The sequence below is a fragment of the Catharus ustulatus genome, chromosome 5 (genome assembly GCF_009819885.2).
Source record: "Catharus ustulatus isolate bCatUst1 chromosome 5, bCatUst1.pri.v2, whole genome shotgun sequence".
Lineage (NCBI taxonomy): Eukaryota > Metazoa > Chordata > Aves > Passeriformes > Turdidae > Catharus > Catharus ustulatus.
The window spans coordinates 14430582-14456515 of NC_046225.1; the positions used below are offsets into that span (position 1 = coordinate 14430582).

Here is a 25934-nt window from a genome sequence, read left to right on the forward strand (position 1 = left end):
CCACCTCTCACAGGGGTGTTTTAGTAAGTAATGCATTTCTAAGACATGACAAATCAATAGTTTGATGATTTTATTTTTACCTGCTACTCATAATCCACCTGTAGCATCTTTATTCTGTGTTCTACAAAGTTTAGTGTGGTAGGGTTTATGTGAATATTCGTTGTATTGGTATGGTGCACACCACAATGAGAAGCAACAAAATATTAACATGGAAAAGAATATTATCTTGTAAATAACAATATTTTGTTACTATAACTTTACATGAACTTTTACCAAAGCCATGGAATTTTTAAGTTGTTTACACGGATGGTATGAACTTAGCATGGAATGGCAAATACATCTGCAATGCTCTATTGTGGAAGTCACTCATTGTCCTTCCCTTAAAATCTGCAATGGTGTGAGACTGAAAAACAACAAAACTCAAAACTTTGCCTGAATGCAAATTATCCCATGTTTCTGAGAAGTGTTACCAAAAACTATATCCCTTTGCCACAGTCTGTTTAATTTCAACTGTGTGCCAATTTAAAAACGTATTTTATAGTTTTCTGGTTACTTTCACCAGTAACAAAACACAGTCTTGACCCTTTTCCATGCATGAAAACAGCCAACCGTGAGTGCAGCAATGGGAGGTCTGGCCTTTCAGGTATGTCAGCTGAAGACCACCCTACTGGAAGAGGCAACAAGAACACAAAGCTGAGGTCAAACAAGGCAGCCCCATGTAATTAGATACTAATAGTGGATTTAGGGTGTAAAATTCACTTAAAACCATACACCAACAGACTAAACAATCCCAGGAAGAATAGAAAGTTTTGTTCTAAAAAAATGTTTTCAATACCAGAAAGCATAAATAAAACATACAGAATAACCTTGACTGACAGACTGTACCAACCTGCAGTAACATCTGCTTCCAAATTATTTGCTGTAGTTTTGGGATAGTACAATTATAAAACACTGAAACTCCACTACCACTGAAACTCTACTGTAATTTATAGTACAGTGTTAATCCAATGTCTTGAGTTTCTTTCTGTATTCACTTGTTATCCCACTAACAATGTTTAGAATTTAAGTTTGACAAGAAAATAAATTCCTCTCTTAACAGCAAAGCCAAAAATGGAGGTCTGTATCTGATAGTTAATGAAGGAACATGCTAAAGTAGATGCTGAACAAATAAGCAGCTGCTTTTGTAGGGTCTGATGGGGTCAAAGTAATTATACAACAAACTTTCTGTTGGCTGTCTCATTTTGTGTTGATTTCTGATACTTTTGCAGGATGGATGTGCTACTTTTACATGTCAGAACTTGGTCTGATAGAGCAGCAAGATGCATCATGAGGAACATGGTATTCCCCCAGCTAAAGTGAGTATCTACCTGCTAGTCATCAGCTCTTATTGCTGCTGGGGCCCCTGGGTCATGTTGGGAATTGGCTTTTTGCAGTCCTTCCAGATTCCTTAATATTTTCATACCTCCAGCTGCTCTGCAAAGATCATGCCTTGAGGAACTTTGATTTGATAATTTTCATTTAGCCTCATTTTACAATTGGTAAATTAGTCTAAATAATTAGAACAATCCTATTAATTCCATGTCCTATAAATCACTTGAGTGGGATTTATAAGCCCTTTGGAAGCAGTTCTTTAAGAATGGTTAAAGAATTTTGTGTATTTCTGGCACAGGATCCAAGGACACAGGATTTCCCTCCTTGGTGCTCCAAGCTTGGCCAGGGAGAGACAGGCAATGGAAGGGGTATGGAAGGATGCTGAGTATTAGTGACAACTCACACCTACTGAGAACTGAGTCCTCTCTATTATTGTCCATTCCTGGTATCTCCTGTACAACAGAAGAAATGTTTGGGAAAGATTGAACAAGTCCCTTAGAGCTTACTTATGGCCAAACTGACACTGGCTAGGACTGCCAGGTTATTATTCTGTACTTGCTTTTTAGTTCACAGAACAGGTATTGTCACATAGTGCTGATCTTTGGAGCCAGCTCCCGTTGTGCACTGTCCCACCACAGTAGCAGGTGAGGAAGCAGCAGCACTGGGGAAAATTCCAGCATCTGCCTTCTACTATGCTGCATAATTTTTTGTGGTACTTACAAATCATTTGGCTTCAGAGCTACAAGGAGCATCTTTTACCAGTCCATATGGTTCCACATTAAGTAGGTCTACTTCTCTAAGAATACATGCTAAGAATATACACCTAGGTGGGAAAGTGGGCAGCTTTCAGCACAATGTCAAAGTGTAAGAATTCCCAGAAGTTAGTGCTGGTTACCCCTCTGTTGTTCTGACATTCACTTGCTATGAACAGTGAATCTATTCAGCTTGCTGCTGCTGGAACATTTGCTTTTAGGGAGCCCTCTGCATTGAGAATTTTTCTTTTTACTGAATGTCAATATTGCATAATAAAGCCACATGAAGAGAACTGCAGTTACCTTCTGGTTTTTAACCTATTGAAGGAAAGACTGATCCCAAAGAGAAGTGCAATACTCACCTTTTTGGGTCAACGATCTTGTAGAGTTTTCCACTGTGGGGCTGTGTCATACTTTTACTGCTTGATAATATGTAAACCTCACCTGTTAGGGAAAACAGTGCAATAAATTACCCCACTTCTCCTTTCCTAAGGTGTTAAACATATGAGTTTTGTGATCTGGTTGTATTTGCCAAATGAGATTTTAAAAACTTAAGAAGAAACACTGAAATATACAACAGAAACATTTGCTATTTGAAAATTCATATAAGCACTTTCCCCAAATTGATACTAAAATGTGAAAAATATTCTATCAGGAAAGGTATTTTTTTCATGTAGTACAGAATTGATTAAAAAAATTAAATTGGTGAGGAAGGGAGAAGAGGGGTCAGTATGCCCATGCATTATTTTTGCCTCTTAATTCTGTAATGCTGGAAATAAAAGCAAGTATTTTACAGGTTGTGTCATAGTGAATGCCATGGTTCACAGCATGTGAGACGCAATAAGGATTTCTGCCGCTTCCAGCAACACATTCTCTTCTCAGTTCTTCCTACAAGGCTGCTTAGGTGTAGCTGAGAGCAGTGTAGACAGCTTCAGCAAAGGACAGATAACCTTCTTTTTAAACGTTAACTATAATTACGAATGCTTCAGCAGAAATTACTGATAAACCTTATAATTTAAGAACAATTCTTTTAGTATTTACCTAATTCGTCTTCTCCAAATCCCAAAACAGGGCCTGAAAAGAAACCTCTACATGAGCCAGTGTTGCCAAGACAGAGGGGTTTTTCTTGCCACTGTTTGGTTGCAGGACTCTGTTGCAGTGTTAAAAAATTTCTACATTCAAAAATACATAAAAAAAAGAAAAAGTCATATTACATTTTGAACAGAGAGTTTTCATTGTCCAGATGAATAAGTAAACACTTGCTGCAAGTAGCTTCATAGATACATCTGTGCAGTTCCTTGTCTTACAGTTTCCTGTACTTTTTTCCAAGGATTAGCTATGTTCTGTATGTCACCATTCATTAGAATGCTGTGCTATTTTATGCCCAGATCTAGAATCTAATCCACATTACCACACTGCTAAACTGGCCAAGTGACACAATATACAAGACTGTTGGTGTGGCTTTGTACAGGCACTTCACATGCATTTTTTGTTTAAGAGTGAGTTGTAGAAAACGTACCCATTGCGGTCTCCAAACACGTAACTTCCATAGAGCCTCTCCGACTGGCAGCCCCGATACACAAATCCACCAACCAGGGATCCACTACTAAATGGTTTGAATTCTAGAAGGGAGGGCTCACTCTCTGAAAAGGAACTACCTTAGCATTAGATCATATGCATTTCCATACTGATGCACATTTAGGAAAATGTTACTGCATGAAAAAAAGAGATTAATTTCACTTAAAGATTCCTCAGAATTTGAGGTGTGTTGCCAGAAATAAGATGTTAAAAAAAAACCCGGAAAATTACAACAAAGTCTGTTCGTGGAACAATCCATTAGAGATTTCAAATGGAGAGGCTATAATTGCTGGGAGAATAAAACTATGTAAAGATTAGGCTGGACTTCCATTGAAAACAATGTGATTACTGCTATTAATTTCTACATGTCAATCCAGTCTGCAGACTGGATCTCCTGAACTTCAGGAACAAAATAACCTCTATTCACTGTAGAGTCCAGTGCCGAAATGCCAGTGATTTTCAGTAGAATTAGTTTTGAAATCCTTTCAGTAGTTTGAGAAGCTTTCCAAATGACAGTTTTAAAGATGGTATGTGTGTTATATCCCTATTACTATTATCCCTAAAATATTACTATTACTGGCTTTATCTTCTCATGGTAATTTATTTTATGCTGCTGTAGTAGTTGCAATTTCTATACTTTTTTTCCCCTTTTTTATTTCACAAAAACCACGGAGTTTAATCCTATCAAACAATTCTTCAAGGAAATTTCAGTATTTCTATTCATGCAATCAAATACTGCTTAGGGTACATGCAGGCTCCATGTGACATGCTGGCTACATAGTTTTTAAAGAAAACCAGTAGACCATTTTTTAATAAATTTTTTTTCAGTCAGAGGGCTATCTGCATTTGATAAATGCATTTCCCAGATTGTTCTACATGAGTTAGAGCTGAAATTTTATGGGCGAGAAAAGGATGATGAACTCTTTTTATTGAAGCCATTGACCCACAGCCTAGTATTAATATTGGCAAGCTACTCTGGATAGACACAATATTGCTTAGTTTACTCTGCAGTAAGGATGCAGTCAAAATTCCATTGGAGCAGTGGTTAACCAAATATTATTCTTTGGTTTGGCTTTTATAAAATGGACACAGAAAATCCATGCAATAACTGAAGTAGTACAATTGCATTATGCTATTGTGTACTGCTGTGCCAGCCAGCACAGCTGCTTAGCTTTTAAGGGAAGTACAGGTGGCAGAACCAAGGGATGTGAATTAGAAAGGGAAATGCTGAATTCCAGGAGCCAGGCCAGTTCTCAATGCCTTTACAAACCGTTGGCATTTATCACATGTTACCATCAGGAATTTACAAGCTGCTAAATGGGCACTCAAGGCAGGTGATAGCTTAGAGGAAGTGTCTGAACTTGCCTGAACTAGCAAGGGATCTTGGTGAGCATCAGAGTTAACATCAAATTGAAATTGTGACTGGCAATCATAGTGATTCAGAGAGAGCATGAAGCACTTTATTATTTTGAAGTCCTTAATTGAGTGTATTAATCTTTTTGTAATTTAATCTAACCTAGTCATTTATTATGAAGTAGTAGCATAGTGCCTTTTTCTAAGTTTTTTATTTTTAGTAACATTTAAACAGAGCTCAGTCATTTCCCTGTTTGGTTGTCGTCTGTTGTTGTCTACCTCACTTTTTCCATTATAAGAGGCACATTACATGAGGTTTCCATTCTCTGTCTTAAAAAGTTATTTGTGAAAGACTAAGAATACATTTTCATCATTTCCTGATATTCCAAAATATTCTCTTTATGAGCCAAAACATGCAGCAACAGTGAGATATTTGACAGACTAGCAACTGTCAAATTTGTTAAATCTTATTTACATGATATTCTACACCAACAAGAACAAAGTTGAGTCATTTCAATTTGGTTTGGCCTGCATCATTTATCTGCTTCTAAATCGAAGTTTTCTCTTGAAAACTTTTCACTTCTATCTCAGATAAGTTGTCTATCCTATCTATCCTGTAAGATCCCTATCATGGCTATACAGGCATTTACATATTCTCTTCTGCTTTCTGTTTATTATTCCATGGACTTAGAACCTGACTGTTGCCAGCAGCTTTACCCTGGATAGAACTTACCATAGTCTTTGCCCTTTATTATTTGTAAGATCCTTGCTGAAGATCTGTTCTTTCCATTTGAATCGGAACAAAGTATGGTTAAATTGATGTTTACATCAGTTGGATGCCGGTCCACAGCACACCTTTATAACAACAAAAAAGAGAAAATCCATGAGAAAGGTGAGTTCATAATATATAATTATCAATATGAAACATTACATTTTAAAGTGTTATTGTTTCTTTGCCTCTTCATTTGAGGGATCTACTTCATGCTGAGCCAAATTACCTGAGAAATGTGTTATATTTATATACAGGAGATAAAACAACTTTCCCATTCCTACACCATTTCTTCATAGTATGAAATAAAAGTATTTTTCTCTAGTGATATAATGTCGTCTGCAGTACAGCACCTGAAAAGAATAGTGCCTTAAGCTAAATGAACTTATATGGTGTGGGAATTTTGGACTGTTAAAAAGTCCAAGAATGAAGTCCTTATCTGAACAACCTGACTTTCTGATTTTTTCCAAACCATGACTTTAAATGTCACTTCAGTACTACCACCCACCTAATTTGCTGAATTATGTGTTGTTTAGTTAAAGCATTGTTCTCCTCCTTGCTATTGTTTAGATATCACCAGATGTTCTCATTTGTTCTCCACGTGCCTTTTTTTCCCAGTCAAGATTCCCATCTCAGCTGTACTTTACCAACTCTCTGCTTTAAGCTCTTTTCTTGCACAAAGGTAATAATTTTATTACAAATTAAAACTAAAAATCCTGTATTTTGTTTCTGTCATTTTGGTCTTGACTTGTAGTAGTTGTGCATGCTCTTCTCTTTCCCCTTTGCCAATGTACATTTGTTTCTAACTGTGACATATGTGTGGAGGTGGAGGAGTGGAAGATTCAAAAAGTTCACGAGTGCTTTTATTATTAAAATATTGCTGCCTGACTGTATAAAAAAAAGCCTGGTTGGAAACAGTGCCTGCTCCAGAGTAATTTCAGTTTAATTGAAACTTACTTACCGGCCTGGATTGTGGAGTCCATGTGCAAAAATCTCAGGAGGTTGGTTTGTGCTATTGAAGTGTGGGTTGCTCCGTGGGATGGAATAAGGAACATTGCACAGGTCAGTATTGACGTCAAGGCGCAATACAGAACCTGTAAAATCACTGAGAGAGTTGGAGGGTAAAATAATTGGGTTTTTAAAAGTATTTTACTGGTAGATTTAATCCATATAATACTAGAGTGAACCATCAAAACAAATGACACACTTTACTGATGAATCACGTAGAGATTGATTTCATAGCGGATGCAAGTCCAAAGAAGAGCAGCAGAACCTTTCAAAGATTCAGTTTAGCAACTATCCTGACTTGTTATATGCAGACTAAAATGCCTCTGACCATGTTGTTGGGAAGCAATTTGATCATAAGAAAAACTTTCCAAACATCATAATTGTTTAGGACCTCAAATATAAGGCTTCTAACTCTTTTATACTGTGTGTCATGTAGAGTAACTATGGATATAATCACATTGTAATGACAAAATGCTTTTTGCTCACACTTTGGATCCTACTCTTGAATTCAACGATTTCTGGTCACAATACAATTCAAAGACTAATATAGAAAGCAAATGAGAAAAAAAATTGTTTGAATGGAGATATTGATACTTTTGGTAAAGATTCAGAATTTTCTCGTTATATGAAATAGGAGAAACTAAAATGTTTTAACTTACATTTGTGATTGTGTTGGAGGAAAGGAGAAGTAGAAGAAGAGCATGAAAACTATTTTCATAAACATGAAAAAATGATGTTTAGATTAATTCCATTCCATTAATTTAAAAGCAAGTACTACAATTGCCCTCTGGTCTGGGTTTTGAGTATATCCTTATATTTAAAAAATACTTTTAAAACCACAGGAGCACCTGCAATTCTGCTGAGCCAAAGAGGCCTTTTGAGCACAATAATAGAAGTCTATCCACTGGTAGTTTTTGTACCTTAAACCATCCATCTCCTCCATGTCATCTAGAGTGATCATGCCATCTCCAAGAAAAATGTATAGGAAACCATCTGGGCCAAACAGCAACTGTCCTCCTAGATGTTTTCGATGTAGTTCTGCTACTTCTAAAAACACTCTTGCTGTCCTCATGTCAACTTGGTGTGGATTTTTCCTGCAAGTTAAAGACATGAACGCATTTTTCACAGTTCACTATCACTGTTCATCTTTCTGAAAATACACTTGGATCAATCAAATTATGCTTTGAGATGTGGATGTTGTAACTTGGTGGAAAAATGCCTAACAGTTTTGTCTGAGAAATTTCAATTTTCTAGCATTCACAAACAATTACTTTGATGCCTATACATAATAAGTAGGAAGTAATTAAAATTTAAAAATGACAGAATAACTGAAAAAAAGTCTTAAAAAGAAAAAACAGTGTACTTACTGTCATCCCAAAACTACTATTTGAAATAAAATCCACAATAGTTTTTCTGCAGGTGCCCAAGTTTATACATTGTAAACCTCATATTCATTTTAGAAATCAGAAATACTAAAGTGCAGAGGTTGCAGAGAAATACAGTTTGTTAATTTCAGACTTCTACTGATACCTGGATACTGTGTACTCTACGACCCTAAGGATGTGGTCATGAGGTCCAATAGCCCACCGTTCTTGGTTGGTGGTATAAGACACATACAGCTTTCCATTTTTCTTGTAATTGGGGTGGAATGCAAGGCTTAACAGTCCTCTTTCATCTCCTCCCTGCAGTCAAATGAAAAACACAAAGAATTGTGAAGTTAATTATGTTCTTTATTGTGTTTCAGCTGGAACCCAAAAAAAAAAAAGTTTCTTTCTTGTGGATAATCTTTGCCCAAACTCTTTTATTTCTTTCCTGACTACTGCACAAAAAGGATTATAAAACATTTCACTTTGGGGAAGTCTTTAAGAGTTAGAACAAGACAATTGCCTTATGTAGTTATCTATGCACAAGTCTGTTACGCCACTTTTGTGGAGTGATTTGTGTATGTAATCTTTGGGAAGCCATGAAGACAAGTTTAAGTGCTGTGAAGGATTCTTTGCTGGGTTACTAGGTTGCTTGTAATTCGTAGAAGACGAATAAAAAGGTCTATAATCAGCAGTCACTTCTAATCCAAGTATCCAAAACCTAAAACACAGTGCTGGCTGCCAACTCCCACTGTCTTGGCAATATGTTTAGAAAACAGTTAAATTGCTTGTGTAATATGTAAACCTTTGTTTTACCCTGGAGGCAGCAACATCAGTTGTCACAACTATGGTGGTCTGTTCATCATAGCTGGTGTACTGTAGGTAATAAGCAGCCTTGGTCTGTGTGCAGAGAAACCATAGTTTTACATGTGGTCCCTCACTGGAAAGGTTTTTTGTTATTTTTTAAAATAAAAATAGAAAAATCTCAGAACAACTTTCTTTTGTTATTATGTTTGCCATGAAGATTAGTACAGTTATATGTTAAGCATCCAATCCATGTAATGTACTGTGACAATGCAAATACCCTGTGAACTTAAATAGAAGGCTATTTTCTTTTTGGCTACTAAAAAGTTTCTAAAAATGTATGTACCATTACTATGCCTAAAACTGTATTTGTATAAACAACGAATAAAACTTGGATTTATTTGTTGCTCTTGAAGCAATACAAGGGAGCGAAACTGAGGCACGGAAATAAACACAGCACATAGTCAACAATTCAAATTCAATTAATATATGTGATTATTCACAAGGGGCTAGATGTTTTGGGGTTTCACTCAGGACTTGCCAGCCCTTCATAACCAGAACCAGTGACTCTTGTAGATTCAAGTGCTCCAGCTCTGCACCCATAAGGAGACAACATTTTGCAACTCTAACCACACCCAAGATAACTAATTATGAAATTTGAAATTATAAGAGAGAACGAAGCTTTAAAAACGTATTTGCATTTCAGAGTGATGGATGGGCCTGTCTTCCTGTTGAAAGTCATCCCACAAAGGGCCTAATTGGGAAAGTGCACAGCTTTAATTTATTTTAATTCAACATGATTGCCGTACTTCCTTTTTAATCACAACCACCAAAGAGAAACCTGAGTCAGAGATGGAGATGTAAATAGGTCAAGAGATTTCCATACAAACAGATTTGTACAATGAAATCTGGATTCTGCTAATTTAGAGGCAGACAAAATTTGCTAGTTTGTTTGCTAGAAAAATTTAGTTTCAGGGGGTTATCAGAGAGGTTAGTTTTGAAAGTCTAGCTAGAGCTGCCAAATCAGTTGCAGTCATCATGGATGAAGGGACTGCCAATCCAGCTCCTTCTCCCTTATGAGCCAAAAATAATTCCGCAGCTGAGTCTGAACTGATTGTAGATATTATTGTTTGAGTTTCTAAGGGTTTTGACCAAGTTGCTCTGATAAAGTCTGAAGCAAAGGGAGGCAAATCAGTTGCTTTGGGAACAGGAAGGCATATTTCAAAGATTCCTGATGAATGATTCTATCTGTTGTGCCCAGACAAAGACAGTCCTATTTCTTCTCCTGAGAGATGAGTTCAACTCATTTAAGGGGCCAGGAATGTCAGTGAGTCACACTAGGTCTGCCATGCAAGGTGAGTTATTGAAAGTATTAGTAAGAAAAGATCTTTTTGTTACAGAGCTGAAGATTTTATTTAGTGCTTGATGCCATGGCAGCCGTCTCAGTGTGAAAGCGAAGCTGTTGAAAGCGTAAACAGGTGAAAATTAAATTAAGAGCTTTTAATGAAGTACACATGAAGCAAGAATTTGAAAAATGAATGAAACATGGGACCTGCAAGGTAGTAACTATGGCAAGTTGCATTTGTAGGATGAGGCTGTGACTTTTACTCATGGCTGTCTTGCATGATTGTTAGAGAACAGTTTATCACTTTGTGGATTGTTTCTGTTACTTCTTAAAAAGTCACACTGCTGTTTTTCAATGTCAGATAGACACATTTTGTTCTAAAAAGTCTGTTTACTCAGGCAGTTAATAAAAACTTTGTGAATATCCCTCCAAGACACTGAAATCAGTGCAGCATCCAGCTATTAGTTGGCTTATGTTCAGCTAGAAATCTAGATGAGGTTTTCCACATTTAGTTTTCTTGGTTTTGGAAACTGATTCTTCATGTGTATTTTCAACTTTATCACTAACTAGCAAAGCTGTTCTTCCCAATCAAATTCCTGCCACAACTTCCATAGCTTTTGAAATGCCCTCTATGTGCCAGAAAGTATATAGTTGTAATTCTGAAGTGTTGTCTCATATGCTGTGTGGTAAATTGAGAGATATCCAGCAAAATCTCTTAGAAGTAGTAATTTTAGTACTCCCAAAATGAATAATTATGTACAAAATCTCAGACTTTCTTGCTAGAATATTCCCCACTTTTATTTTTTATCAATGGACTTTTGATGTGAAACACGCATCCCAGGCGTTACAGTCTTTCCTGTGGATACCATGTGTCAAATATCTGTTTCTATTTCTCAGCAACTTGAAAGGTTATTGACATTCTTTTCCTTGAAAGTTTCCCTTTAGATGAAACCAGCACCAACAAACTGTAGATGACAAAGCAGCTTGTATGAGATTCTGCACTGCACTATTTGATGGAATAACCATTAATGTTTGTCAGTTGTATAAGGAAGGGCAAGAAGAATGAGACAAATCTTTGTATTCCATTGGGATGTCTGTTGAAGACAAAGAATGATGGTTGGCTGAAATGAGCATTAATTACTTAAACATACTGTGGACTGGGGCCAGTGTGAAATTCGTGTCGTAACCGAATCTGGCAGCTCCCACGTTCGATGTCTGCCTGTGCTGCTCCGTAGCTTGAACGCTCCCCTCTCCTCTTCATGGCTGTGGCACCTCTGCACCAATACTACCCTTTCTTTCAAAACTGATCTCCTTGGGGCGGGAACACTGGACCTTTAAACCCCAATTTGGTCTAGTTTAAGACCACAGCCATGAGAATAATTTAATCAGAATTCCATAAATCAGCACAAAACCAAGCAAACATTTTCATTTTTAAAGGGCTGTTTAGCTACGTTACGTCAGTTCTGAAAGTATATTGCAGCAGTATGTGTTCTCAGCTGAAGGATATTTTTGATATTTCTTTTTGCGTTGTAATTTCTGCTGTAATACATTTACACTTGTAAAAATGTTAAACAAGTGCACAAAATGATCCACTTTGTATTTCGACCTAACACTGAGAAGTAACTTGCCTGTGAATACTGGATGTGAGGCATGTGAATACTGCATTTTTATAGAATGGTGCTATTTTCATGGAACCACTCCTTAGAAGTGGGCTCTGCTTCCAATTTGCGTGCTTTCAAAGGTACTCTGGTATACCTCTGATATTATAGACAGAAGTTTTATTATATTATTAAGATATTATACTGTTTCTATAATACAGAAACATATGCTGCAGTTATTTTTAAGCCATACAGCCATTTAATTATGTCTATATATGTGTTATTACATAGAGTAAATACAGAGAAATACACAGGAATGCTTTAATTGGTATTTTAAATTATTTAATTTAAAATAGATCATATTGTAAGTATGACCCTTAATTACGTATCCTTAGTAGTAATTAATGCTAGTAAGTAAAACCAGACATGACCATTTATTTCCATTACTCTGTGTGGCTTAATAGTAAACAATGTAGGTAGCATATTCCAAGTTCTCCTTTAAAATTGATTTTGAAATGCACTGTTTATATAATACTTATAAAATAACAGTATTTATACTTAACAGTACTATCGTGATGTATATATACATATGGGATATAATGGTTTTTATACTTGACTTTTTTGTCCGGACAAACTCACTTCCTGCTGGAATGGAGTAACAACATTTCTTAAAAGGGGTTGTGCTTAAAATATGCAAATTTAACACTGACTTCATATTTTAACTCTAATACCTTTATATCTTTCTTTTCATCTATTCTTATTGTGCAAATGCGTAAGTTGTTGATGTAATATAATCACTTTTAATTTAGTTTATTTCCTATGTAATAAATAGCATAACCAATATGCCTTACCAAGTGTTTGATCTTAAGGAGTTTTATTTGTAAAAAACCTGGGTGAAGGGTAAAACCTCTTATCAGGCAGCACCATCTGAACTCTTCAAGATGAGATTCAGGAGGGCTTGGAGATCAGTGTCAGGTATTCTTCTCAGTGGGAAATATTTGCTTAATTGCCATGTTTTGGAAATTTGGCCTCAGCACAGGACAGAAACGTGACTCCAGCAGAAGCAGAAGTCTGCCAAGGTCTGCTGCAGGGGTACAGCCTGCCCTTCGAGCTGCACCACCTATTCTGAGCGCCACAAGAGGGAATTGCCCCTGACTGGAGGAGATACAGCAAACACAAAATGAAAGGAGCAGAAGTTGTCTGGGCTGCAGGCAGGCTGCAGGAGCAGAGCTCCTGTGAGACCTCTTGGGTGTTGAGGACTCCAGTGCTTTGCTATCTGTGGGGCCTGAGGCCTCTGGCAAGGGAAGGATTTGAAACATAAGACATTTACCTTAGGGGAAAATAATTACACTGATGTCATGGCTCAGTATGGTCTACATACCAGACCCTATCTCCAAAGCATTTCCTTTTTCCTCTTGTGTTGCAGAGCTTAATTTTTTTTCCTTGTTTATAAAGGGCTTTGCACTTATCTAAGGATTTTTTTTAACATTTTCATCATTTTTTACTGATTTCAACAAATGTACTATTTTAATACTTGACTTTAAAATAACTTTAGGTACAGGAATGCTTTACGATTAAATTTATTCATGAGAAATACTTAAAGGGCTGTACTCTGACTTGGAATTTAAGCACAAAACCTGCTAGAGATGCCTTTTATTCAGTTAGGTGCAGGGCAGGATTTAGCTGAAAATGGTCAAAGTGCCTCCATCACAAAGTTTTCTGTTCTGATGTTTGATAGCACTAGAACTTAAAGCCTAATTCTTTTTTTTTTCTTACTTCTGTTGCAGCAAAGACAAAATTTTGACATGGGGGGATCATTTTTTTTCTTTTCCTTACCTTCACAGTCCTTTGAAGATACCAGTCACTAAATGCAGGACCTTTCACTTCTAGTCCTAGTCCTCTGTACTTATTTTTTTAATTCCTCAACTCCAGATTTTGCTGTTCTGCTGGGCAAGTCTTTAGTTTAATCCAAATGACAATCCTCGTCCCCTGATAATACAATTCTTTCTTCCCGTCCTCCTAAAGAAAGTACATGAAACTTATAAGTGCAGATGCCAACCCAACACAAACCCACAGCTTGCCTCCTTCACACTCTCCTGGTACAACAGGAATGCTGCTTTTGCAACTCTCCCAGTTATTGGTTGAGAGCAGCTGAAAGCTTGAGACTGCCCAGAGCCAGCCAATAATTGAGAGGTTTCGGGCAGAGTGACATACGGCTGCGAGTGTGCTTGCAAGGAGGTGGCCATGAGCCCATGTGAGGTCTGCATCTGGACTGAGAAACTTTATGTACTGCACTGCTTTAGGAGAATTGGAATAACAGAAGACAGTGGAAATCAGTCCCGGAAGAGGGAGATTCAAATAAAGACCAGATGATTATTGCATTCAGTAAAGCTGGCTCAGGAAGGTGTGAATTACACACTTTCCTGCACCACAGAGGCCTCTTGAGCTGTAAGCAGCCATTTATCCTCTGGGAACACAGGTGGTGATTCCACCTCTGTCCCCAGCTGGATTTATTTTCAAGGAAGCTTTACATTCCACCAGCAACTCAGTGAGTGGTTCACCAGCGGAGGCCACTATGGGAAGGTAAAAAATAAGCATGCTCCTTCTCAACTCCCTGGCATGCCTCCACTTTCTGGTCTTTTATTTATTTATTTGGCATATCTGCTCTCCTACACTTTTCCTCTTCAGCATTCTTCCACTACAGACTGTCTTTCCCTGACAGGTTTTCTGCTGCATTGGTTTGAGGTCTATTGTGCTGCAGAATTAGCCTTCCAGGAAAGCAAGAAAGCTTCCTTCCACTGAATGAGAATGCAGTAAGTGTTCAGAGATTTACTGACCATGAAAATCCTTCATTAATAGGGGAGAATAGACTTGATGACCTTTGTATTTTTTCCTCCTCCTTTCTGTTGCTCTGAAGCTTTACCCACCTTTCCATGCCACTTCTGTGATAAAGGCAAATTTTACAACTCTCTTTCCACGGGCAGTCCAATAAAATTGGCTCAGATGATGCCCCACAGAGAACAGACTACATTCCATTAACATTCACAAATACATGACATGATGACAAGACACTAATAATCCTTTTTCCCAGTCACCAAGACTTTACCTCTTCCAATCAAGAATGACTTTTTAAAACTTACACCCTATTTTGATTCTATCTAACTTTATTTTTCTGTAAACACACAAACAACACAAATTAATCTTATTAGTGACTTGCTGTTCTACCAATGCTCTAATCTGACTAAGATCCTTTCAACCATGTGTTCTGATTTTCTCATGCTGTCCTTCCTTCACTATGTATACCAAACTTAACTTTGTTTTTCACTGGCATGTTCAATACAATTTTTCATTTTGTTTAAAATACAGATAAATGGCAGAGAGTTGTCAAAAGACTCTAGGAATTACCATTCAATACATGCTTATTTTATGGCATGACATTTCAGCCAATCACTGCTGTCACTTTTGTCCTTCCTATGGATAAAAATATGCTATGGAAAAATAAAAATCCCACTACCATGCAAAGATCTTCTTGAGCTGCTAATTTTGATTAATGTCCACAAATAAGTCTATAGCACTTTAAATGAGCTATAAGACTTATTTTCTTTTCTGCTGAGAGAGGGGAAAAAAAAGGATGGATGGTGACACAGAACAAATTTGACAGTGCTTATGTAAAATGAACGAACCTACAACAAATTCTATCCTCCGATAATCGAAAACAAATTCATGCTGTTTTACCGTGACCACTTTATATGGAAATTTAGGGATGTAATTCAGAACAGAATAACAGTAATTATCATACTCTCTGCATTAAATTAAAACCAGAAATGTTGATCTGTCTAATTGTAGGCATTAAAAATAACTTGTTTCAAAAAACAGGGGTGCAAATGGGAATATGCCATGATGACATTATTCTTACAAACAATTCTGCCTTTCTCCTTTGGCTCTCAGTGCTGAACTGTCACCTATTAGAGCAGGTATTTGCTTTTTCTGGTTGCAAAAGGAACATTACATTCACATGAGCTATGTACTTAAATATTGTGGGACTGGGGGAGAACACAGAAAACCACAACCAGCTTGAAGGAAAAAAGCTTTAGATTTCCACTTAGATTGGTCTCCATGTCCTTACTGTTGTCTGCATGCTAATGGATATTAAAACTTGCTCATCAAGTGCCAGAAGTTGCTAGCAGTCTGCATCTTGCAAAAGAAATGGTTAAAAAAAACCAAGAAAAGAGTGCCCCTTCAACAGGGTACTTTTTGCCAGAGATTAATAAAGGACTAGAGGCACTTCATTCAGTCCATACCATTTGTATTTCTTTGCCAAGTATTACCATGATAATCATTCATGTTTGCAACATAACCTGGATTAAACTGTGGCCTTTATGAGCTCTGTCACTGTTTTGAGAGAACAGTGAGTTCCATGGCTTATCAAATGAAGCTCATCTTTGCTGTAGATGTAAAGGTAATCTTCTTCATTGAAGGTTATTTCTTTTAGCAAATTTTTTTGCTTTGGTCACTAAGGTTCTGAAGGTACTTAGGAAAGGCTTTAAAGTGATTTCTACCAGATATTTCAAATCTCCTTTTCTTCTTAGTGTAATAAACTGGAAAATTGTATTAAATTAATGGTTTTTAGGAGGGGAGTAGGAGACAATTTGAAGGATAGAAGTTTAAGTCGCATAAAAACACAGGAGAAAGAAAGGATAAAAAACGGTTTACTGCAATTGATGCATATATTCCACCTATGATCTTGTCTGAGGTTCTCTCCTGAGGGCAGAGACCCCACATAGAACATAAGGTTTTGCCTGCAGGCCCTGAAAGATGGGAACATGCCACTATTTTTCATCTGCCAAAAAATGTGTGTGCAAATCCTAGCGATAAAGCAAATGCTATTTTGCTCTCTAATATCCAAAGAACTTTTGGATTCTGAAATCTGGATGCATGGAGAGGCATATTTCAGCCTATATTTAGCATCAGCATTCAGCATAGTTTTGATAATAACGTGTCATATCTTCAAAGCAAATGCTGGTTGCATGTGTTGCTGGTTTTCTCAGTAATTATTAAGCTAAACGTAATAGGCAAAGTCAGACTTTGTATGTAGAAGCTCTGTCAGTGTTCTTCAAGATTTTACCAGTAGACATACAACAGCATTGCTGGATGAAGGCTAGGCCACTCTGCTATCTCTTCTTACTCCAGTATTGAAATTATTTATACATAAGTTCTTTGGCCATTCAGCTGTTCCAAAAAGTAAATGGTCTTGTCTTATTGGCACAAATGAAAACAGAAAACCACTTAGATGTCCAGCATCTGCTACTGAGTTTTAAGCTTCCACATGTGAGTGTGAGCATTGGAACTGTATTTGTTATGTAAAATCAAACTCGAAATATAAGGACTGCACTTTTTGGAGTCCTGGTACAAATGCAGCCAGCAAAATCCAAAAAAGGCTATGATTGCATTTTTTGAACAAAAATCACACGTGTGCATCACATTTGTACTTGGGTCAGAAATACACTTAAGGATTGAACTCTCACATTTCTGAAAAGGTACTGAATAGGATGTGGGACTAAAAATGCATTTGAATTCTCTGATACTGCCCAAGGATTTTTCTCCCTGTTTCTTTGACAATCCCATCAACCTCCCAGTGCCCCACAAACTGAGCAGCCCAAGGGCAGAAAGGCAGTTAAGCTTGGCTTTAAATACTGCCTTAAAGAATCAGATTATTTTACTTCTTTCAGTCTTAAAAAATACATGTATTTTGCCAGCTACCTGAAAATGAGGAGTAAATAAATCCAGAGATATCCAGATTTTTTCCGCAGACATTTTGCAAATACCAGAGGAAGCTAAAATAATCAAGCATTTTTTTTGTGGATCCCTCATATAGGTCTTGTCTTTACCTCTCAACTAAAATAGTGAGAAAAATATTAATATTTTGAAGAGAGACATGAATATTTTTATGAAATGTGCCAAGTGGAAAAACCAGGGTGGTGGAGGATATACGGTTTGCTCTCCATGACTAGAATCTGTATATAAGAGGAGAATGATGGCAATCCACAGCCGTGTTGACAATTCAGACATACAGGAAATACCCTTGTAGGAAACTAATACCATCTGGGTTTGGCCCAAGATGTGTGAATGAGAAATATGTTTCTTGTTGAGAATGCAAAGATAGTTTTGGACATTGCAAAGAAGGAATGTGTTAAGCATGCACAGTTATAAAAATGAAATAGGGCGAGGCACTGCATGCATATGGAATAATTGGAGGAATATGTTTGTGTGTGTCAATAGCTGATGCAGACACAGAACTTCAGAACTCATTTGTCCTAAGACAACCAGTAATTTACTATGAAAAATGTCTTCAGTACAAATGGCTGGAAGCTCTCAGAGTTAAGACCGTGTTGGAAAATGCTGATTTGTCCAAGTGCCCACTTTCCCTGATGGAAAAGGAGGTTTGCTTGTCACACATGCTGTATTTGGGGAGCAAAAAGTAAAATATTTCTGAAATTCTTGAAACATCCAGTTCTAATATGTGAAAAAGTTGGAATTTTGATTATTTCAGTGAGTTGTTTTCAGTTTAGAAATTAGTTTTAGTTAAAAGAATGTCAACACTGAAATGAAATATTTCATTTGGCCCTTTCTGAGAACCTTTCAGTCCACACTTCGTGAGAGTATGTTTTCAAAATTTCAGAATATTCTCACTCCTCTCTATCCTGTTCTTGCATTAACTGTCTGAGATTTTAGTGTCTGTTCTTGGCATAGGAAGGCTCTCTGGTTTCTAACGAAGCCATTGCCAGCATTCTGAGGTTCCTAAGACTCGCTGCCTGCGGGATGGATTTTTGCCTCTCCCTTGACACCCTCATCTACTTGTGAAAGCCCCAGCAGTGCTGATTTTTCTGTTATTTGTGAGGATAATGAATGCCTTGCATGGATAGGAAAAAGTTCCAGACTCTCTTTTTGGTACACATTTGCCTTCTGCTCCAGACTAGCCTTGAGTACTATCATCCCTCCTCTAAGTTCAGGCTCTAAAAGCTTTTTGTGAAGAATATTATTGAGAAAATAAAAGGTTTGCTAGACTTTCAAGATTTCAAGATTCTGGATTAACCCTGTTCCAGGCTCAAAGACACTCCTTTTGCAAATTACCTGTTCCTTAACTCAGCAATGCTCATATGATGACAGTAAAATGGCTGTTATTGTATCTTGGTCTTAACTTGGTTTTCAGCATATTTTTGACATATCTGATTTCTCACTGTTAAACACTCCTGGAGATATTTATTTAACATGTATTAATTGTTTTAGTGCTTATCCAGAAGTCTGAATGCGAATAAGAGAAAAAAGATTTTTCATTCTTTTATTTTCCATTCTTTTTTGGTTGGCATTGAACTTGCACCGCACCTGAGACCTTTAGACAGGATGACCAAAGTCTATTGAACCAAAGTTTATTAAGACACTGCAGGCACACCATTGGGCATCTTTGATTGATGGGCAACCTGTGCCAGTGTCTCTTCACCCTCACAGTCAAGAATTGCTTCTTCATATCCAATCTAAACCTGCCCTCATCCTTTGCTAGGCTGGACACACAAAGCTCTGCTTTCACTTGCATCTCCTGTGGAACGTGCACATCTGCCTTGCACATCTGCCTCTCAGGAGAGGATTTATGACTGTGCAGGGCTTGGATTTTCCAAGCTGTTTATGCATATGCTTTATGCATATACTCACTATGTACACTTGCATCCAGCATTTAGGTGAGCACAGTTTTCCTTGGCCTTGTAGGTTAAATTCTCATCAAATGTAATTGTTTTTGTAGCCCCAAAAGTGGAACATGAGTGGGTATAAACGGTGCACACATGCTTGATTTGCATATCTTAAGGCTTAAATAAATGGTCTTTGAACTATCTAGAAGGATTTATTTATAGTAAAAAATAAACTAATGTTGTTATGCCTGCAACATTCAATTCCACTGTTGGGGAAAAAGGGATTTGAAAACTGTGCACTTCATGTATGTGCCCTGTGTATTTTTAAAGAACTCATTAAATCATGGTTGTACTACATATTTTAAATATTGACATTTCTGAGTGGGGTTTAATTTTTATTCTGCCAAATGTTGTAAATTCCTGTTTTGGATTCTGAGGATTTCAGTGGAGGTGGAAAACCACTAATCATTTCTTCTTGTTCACGCAACTTATATTCACTTGCATGTTTTAACTTGAGGCAGACCTTTTCTATTGATGCTGATAACACTGCTCTGAGTGTAAACCAAACTCTTTTGGAGATGGAAAGAGGAAAATTTCCTCTAAGTAATGGCAATGATCATTACCTTAATATAACATTTTGTTTCATAAGGCCCTAATTCAGCAAGTATTTAGGCACATACCCAAACTCCACTGATTTTTTTTTCTACTGCAAAACAGGATAACGTGAGGCAGCCGATTCTCTCCAGTTTACTTGATTTTTGGTATCAGTAAATGAGATCTGATACAATGATGGAGAGGGGGTTTATCAATCAAAAATGCTTCTGATTGAGGAGGAAAAAACTTACTGAAAAAAAAAATGAAAAAATTTTCTCTTAATTTTACCCTGAGATTTCATAAAGATTATTTTATGGTCTGTTGCTAACGTGGTGGTTATGCAGCTAAAGGCATTATCTTCACATCATTATAATGAAACATAACACTAGTATCCTTGACTTTATTAGCCAGGCTTCATTGGTATCTGACATTATATATTTCCTATTATAAATCTAAATAAGAACTTACACTGACCTGCATTAGACCAAACATTAAACAATTTACTAAGATTACAACTTTAGAAAAAAAAAAGAAAGAAGTCTTTTAGACCACCAAGAAACAACCATAAATTTAAGGAAATATGAGGTTTCCACCATGTGACTTCCCCTGCAGAGTTATGCAACAGACTGCTGTTACTTAAAGGTCATACATAAAAAATTTATGGTACATTTTTTAAGAGATTTATGGTGTTTCTATTTATACAACTTATATGTCAACAATTTAAAGGTATAGTATACTAAAATAACAAATTAAACTCTAATCCCTTTGAATCCTTGATAAAACAGAATGCTTTAACGTAAGTCATACATAAAAGAGGTTTAATAAATGTATCTGTATTAACTGATGTGGCATGTGTGATGTAATGATTAGCTGTTTATTATCTATTACAGATCATTTGCAAATTTTTATCCTGAAAATCATTTGCAAATGGGGCAGGTTAGGGGAGCATTCCTTGGAGCCTAGGCCCATTACATGGTGGTGTAGCTCTCTTTAGAATTGCTCTGCGTATCAGTCTCAGAACTAACTTTCCTTTTGTGCTGAGCTGAATCATGCCATTGATACAACCTAGACCTCTTGTTTTGGGATATCTTTGAACTCACATACATGTCATTTATGGAAGATGTTGCTGGATTTTCTGGAAGTAAAAATTTGTGAGGCTATATGATGGTACCAAGCCTTAGTTATTTGCTGAACTTTATTTGCTTTGCACTGGAATGGAATAAGAGCAGTTAGACACGCAGTCAGCATTGCTAAGGCAAGAGGGTGACAAAGACTGAGAGGGGCAAATTTCTCAAAAGCTTGACCAGTGGGACTTTAACTCAGCCATGGGAGTGGCATTGTGAACCTTGCCTTTGCACACCTAGTGTAAATATATCTACATGGGAGTGGAGACTGACAATGCATCTTTTTATGCCAGAAGTCAGAGCCTAATATGCAGATCTGGCAGGGATTGTTGATGCTAAATTTATTCTTGAATTTTGCATATTAAGTGAATTAATTAACATGATGGCTCCATTGGGGCATAGCATTTAGAGTACCCTGATATGTGTACAGTAATTTCACGACCATAGGGCGCACCGGACTATAAGGCGCACCCCCCCGGGAGTCGGCAAAATTCGCAACTTTGTAGATCATATAAGGTGCACTGGACTATAGGGCGCACCTTTTTTTTTTGCAGAGAGGATCCGCCCCCAACGCCCCCCACGCAGTTGCTGGACGAGGCCCCGCCTCAACCCGGCAGCCATGGGCCCCTGGCCCCGCCTCCACCCAGCTGCCACAGCATCCCGGCCCCGTGGGCCCGCCTCTACTCAGCTGCCGTGCCCCTGCGGGCCCGCCTCCACCCAGCTGCCATGGAACCATGGCCCCGCCTTCACCCGGCTGCCGCGGCCCTGCCGGCTTCCCCTACGGCTCGCAGCTCACACTTCCGTGTTGGCAAATTTCCCAACTTTGTACATTATATAAGGTGCACCGGACTATAAGGCGCACTTCCAGGTTTGGGACAAAATTTTAGTCAAAAGGGTGCGCCTTATAGTCGTGAAATTACTGTAAGCCCTGTGACACCATAAATATTAATTTCTCATGAAGACAAGTCTTCACAGATAAACAAAAATCCTAATATGTGTAACATCTATGAACATGCTCAACCATAAACACACTGGTAGGACCATTGCCTTTGAGGTCAACCGTACACACAGTGCTGAATGGGGCAAGAGCATTTGGAGAAAGACACTAATACAGTCATGGAGATTTGTGATGTTGTGGCATAATCTTGTCCTCAGTAAAGAGCCCAGGAATGCAGTCTGGTGGTACTAAATTCCTAAAAATAGGGAGGGGAATTGTCCACAATTCTCTGGCTTGCTGTGCCACCCACTAGGTTTAGTTGTGGAGTCCCTACTGACTCAAATCATTGCATCTCATCCCTTGGTGACTCCCGAAGTACTCCTGTAGGGATGCCCTTTTTCTGGGCTTGAAGAAAGTTTCTGCCTTTCCCTGGGAAGACTGTTTTATTGGTGCCCTTGGCTGCTGCTGTCTCTGGCTCTGAAGATAACACAGAGCACCTGAGCAGCCCTGCAGAGCTGGAACTGATCCTGTAAGAGCAAAATCACCCCACAGACCTTTGCAAAAAGTACTTATGTAACCCTGCATTACCGGGCCTCTTGCTGTATAATAGAGCTCTACAGGTTCTGTGGATTTTGGATGTTTCCAAAGTTGTGGCACCCTGTGATTTGTCTCTGCTGACTGCAGGAACATATCGCTATTCCTAAGCTGGTCATCACCCCTTCATCAGCATAATTCATTCCCAGAGTAAGAAACTGTTGTAAAGAGATTAGCTACAACTCTTTCAGCAGAGTTTATAGGTTCGTAGGCCAACCCAAGCAGCAATTAATTTAAAAGAAGATGTGATCATTTCCTATCTTTTATGCGCATTAAATATTTTTTTTTTCTTTTTGACGGAAAATATTTGACATGTCAAAGGAGTAGAATAAGAGCCGATAGTATCTATGGTATTTTAAAATATGAATATCTTTTATAAATAAGAAAATCACAAAGTGTTAGAAAAGAATAACAGATACGGCATTTTAAAAGCTGTTTTTCTTTATAACTCTAAGTCTAGAGTTTCAGAGAGAAAACACTAATAAAAATTAGTCAGTCATCATTATGATGTCATTCTCATAATTTCCCTTGAAGTAAACTAGCAAGTACAAATAATATTTGTAATGTCTGACATCATCTATGTAGCTTTCCATATGCTCAGACTTTGGGTTAAATTTAGTGATGTTTCCCATTTGTTAGAGAGAACACCTTCTGGGTGGAATGGATTTCATTAAGAAAATCTCTCTGAAGTTAAGCCATCTTTGTAACTTGTTTGAAACAAAACAAAACCAAACCCCAAACAGTCCAGGAATGATAGGAGTACAGCAGTAGCAATTTGTCAAAAATGTGATTGTCTGTAAGAACCAAAGTTTCACTCCCAAGTCTTAGGGCTCACATGAAGAAAGGAACCATGCTCTTTGGTGTTGCTCTCTTCTAAAAGAAATAAGCATCATCATAATTGTTTTATGTAAGAAACAATTTTTCCTTCCCAGTGACAAGTTCACATTTATCACACTTGGTCTGCAAAGGCTTCTTGAAATCACACTTTAAAAATTGTTTTAGAGGAGTCCTGGACTAATTTTTGTTGCTTCAGCATGACTGGGTCATCAGCATCCTTGTCCTTAGACAAATATCTACTAGTTGAGTTAATTTGTAATGAATTATTACTGGGATTATATCTTTCAAGTCATCTTTCAAAGTATGCAGAACACAAAGGATGTGGACTAATTTAATCCAAAGACCCCTGATAGCTTTTTTTTCTAATAGTCCACTGCATTACTTAATATAAACTTGAAATTTAAGTAAATATTATTCATTATTCCTGATTTTGTTGTTGTTGTCGTAAGATTTGGGCATCTGTTTTAAATGATGTCATTATTTACACTTTTGCATTTTGAATGGACATTAGCTAAATGTGACAGTTATTCAAACTCAAAGCAGAAAAAATTACTAGAGCTGTCAGAATATTGTAATTCACTGATATATTATTCCTTGATAAATGCCAACATTTTCTATTACTTTTCTTCCCCCCAAAAGGGAATAGGAAATTCACACATTTGCAATCTATACTTAAGTACTGAATGGAACAATTCCTGAAAGAAAAACAGGCTAACATAAACATAATTTCTTCTTTAGAAATAGGAGGTATGTAATAATTAGTAGAGCCTCCCTAATGCTACAGAAACCATATTCCCTTGGGAGAAAAAGAACAGTAACTTCTGAGAAAATGACAGGCTATATACAATTTGCTGTATCTGAGGAATAAAAATGTAACTGCTTAAACATATTTAAAAGTGGTAAATTCACTTCCTCTATAAATTCATAAACTCAGAAATATTTCCTTGCAATTGTTCTTGGAACTGATAGAGGAAAATCTCCCAGGGACACACGAAATGTAATAAGTGTAATATGAAAATTGCCCTTTCTGCTCTGAAGATTGAAACAAAGCAGATATTCTCCAGAACACCAGCAGGTTCCCCTGCTCTCTGCCCATATGGGCTCTTCCCACAGCCTCACTGCATGAGGGACTTATGAGCCTCGTCAGAGCTGACTGTATGGAAGGAATGTGGGCTCAAACATTTGCAGGCATGCCACAGAACCTCAGCAATCCAGTCTCTTGTTAATTACAACTAATATTTCATTATGTTGTGGAATTTTCAGCTACATAGCTGTGTGCACACATCTTAGTACGTCGTGTAGCCAGTGCTCGCAATTAAATTACAAGCCTTGCTAAGTATAAGAGGTGTATTGAAAGCTGAAATTAGTAGAATAAAGCACTGCAAGTAGGTTTTCAGCCTTTTAATTTGAAACCTTCAGACTTCTTGATTGCAGGAAGAAGTCTGAGAACACAAATCAAACTAAGAAGTAAGGAGGCAGTGAATTTCCACTCCCCCTGTTTTCAAACGGACTTTTTAAGCACGTGGCTTTTAAGCCAATTTCATGATTTTGGAGTCTGCCTCGTGCGTGTGTGAATGGACAGGATTGAAGGTACTTTACATGGCTTATTTAAAAATAACATCCTAACCCAAGCTATAAATCACAATAAGTATTTAATGCCTTACGTATATAATAAATATTCAAGTCTAAGTATCTGGTTACAGCAGTGATTAAGAGTTCTGAAAATCAACCCCTTAAAGGACAGACTTCAGTGGAGATAGTGTGAGTGGTGAGGCTTCTTTCACACCCTTCCATGCACATCTGCACTTCACAGCCATTAAGCCAACAGCATCACAGCATCTATTATTTCTGAACTCTGATGCACATCCATGCACTTGGCAAATTTCATTTGAATTCTGGTGTTTGAGGAATTAAAGCAATTCTTAAGACAGAGAGGAGCCAGCCTGATAAGAAGTTCTAAACCTTACAGTGTTTAAAGTAGCTTGATGGGTTTTATGGTGGGAAGAGGGACTGAAGGATAAGAAAGATATCTTGGGGGGGCTATCTCTAGATTCTAGGTTTTAAACAGAATCCTTGTTTGTGTTAGGGAAGAACCACCTCTGACGGGATAGCCCAGCCAGAAGGAATGAATCAGAACTACAGATAGAGATTCCTGCAGACTTTTTCTTTTCCAAATCCCATTACATTTGCAACAATGCAGGCAGGGAACTGACTGGCTGGGGAC

General features: G+C 37.5%; 1 protein-coding gene across 1 annotated transcript in view; it reads right to left on the reverse strand.

Moving 5' to 3' along the window:
* Positions 1-25934, reverse strand: part of LOC116996330 (hedgehog interacting protein) — a 75593-nt gene that overhangs the window by 16497 nt on the left and 33162 nt on the right. Inside the window, exons 5-11 of the mRNA XM_033059788.2 lie at positions 8362-8513; positions 7752-7925; positions 6785-6928; positions 5788-5909; positions 3643-3766; positions 3165-3295; positions 2486-2567 (exon numbers count right to left, since the gene is read on the reverse strand). Of these exons, the coding sequence (XP_032915679.1) occupies positions 2486-2567; positions 3165-3295; positions 3643-3766; positions 5788-5909; positions 6785-6928; positions 7752-7925; positions 8362-8513 (929 nt within the window). The remainder of the gene's footprint in view (positions 1-2485; positions 2568-3164; positions 3296-3642; positions 3767-5787; positions 5910-6784; positions 6929-7751; positions 7926-8361; positions 8514-25934) is intronic.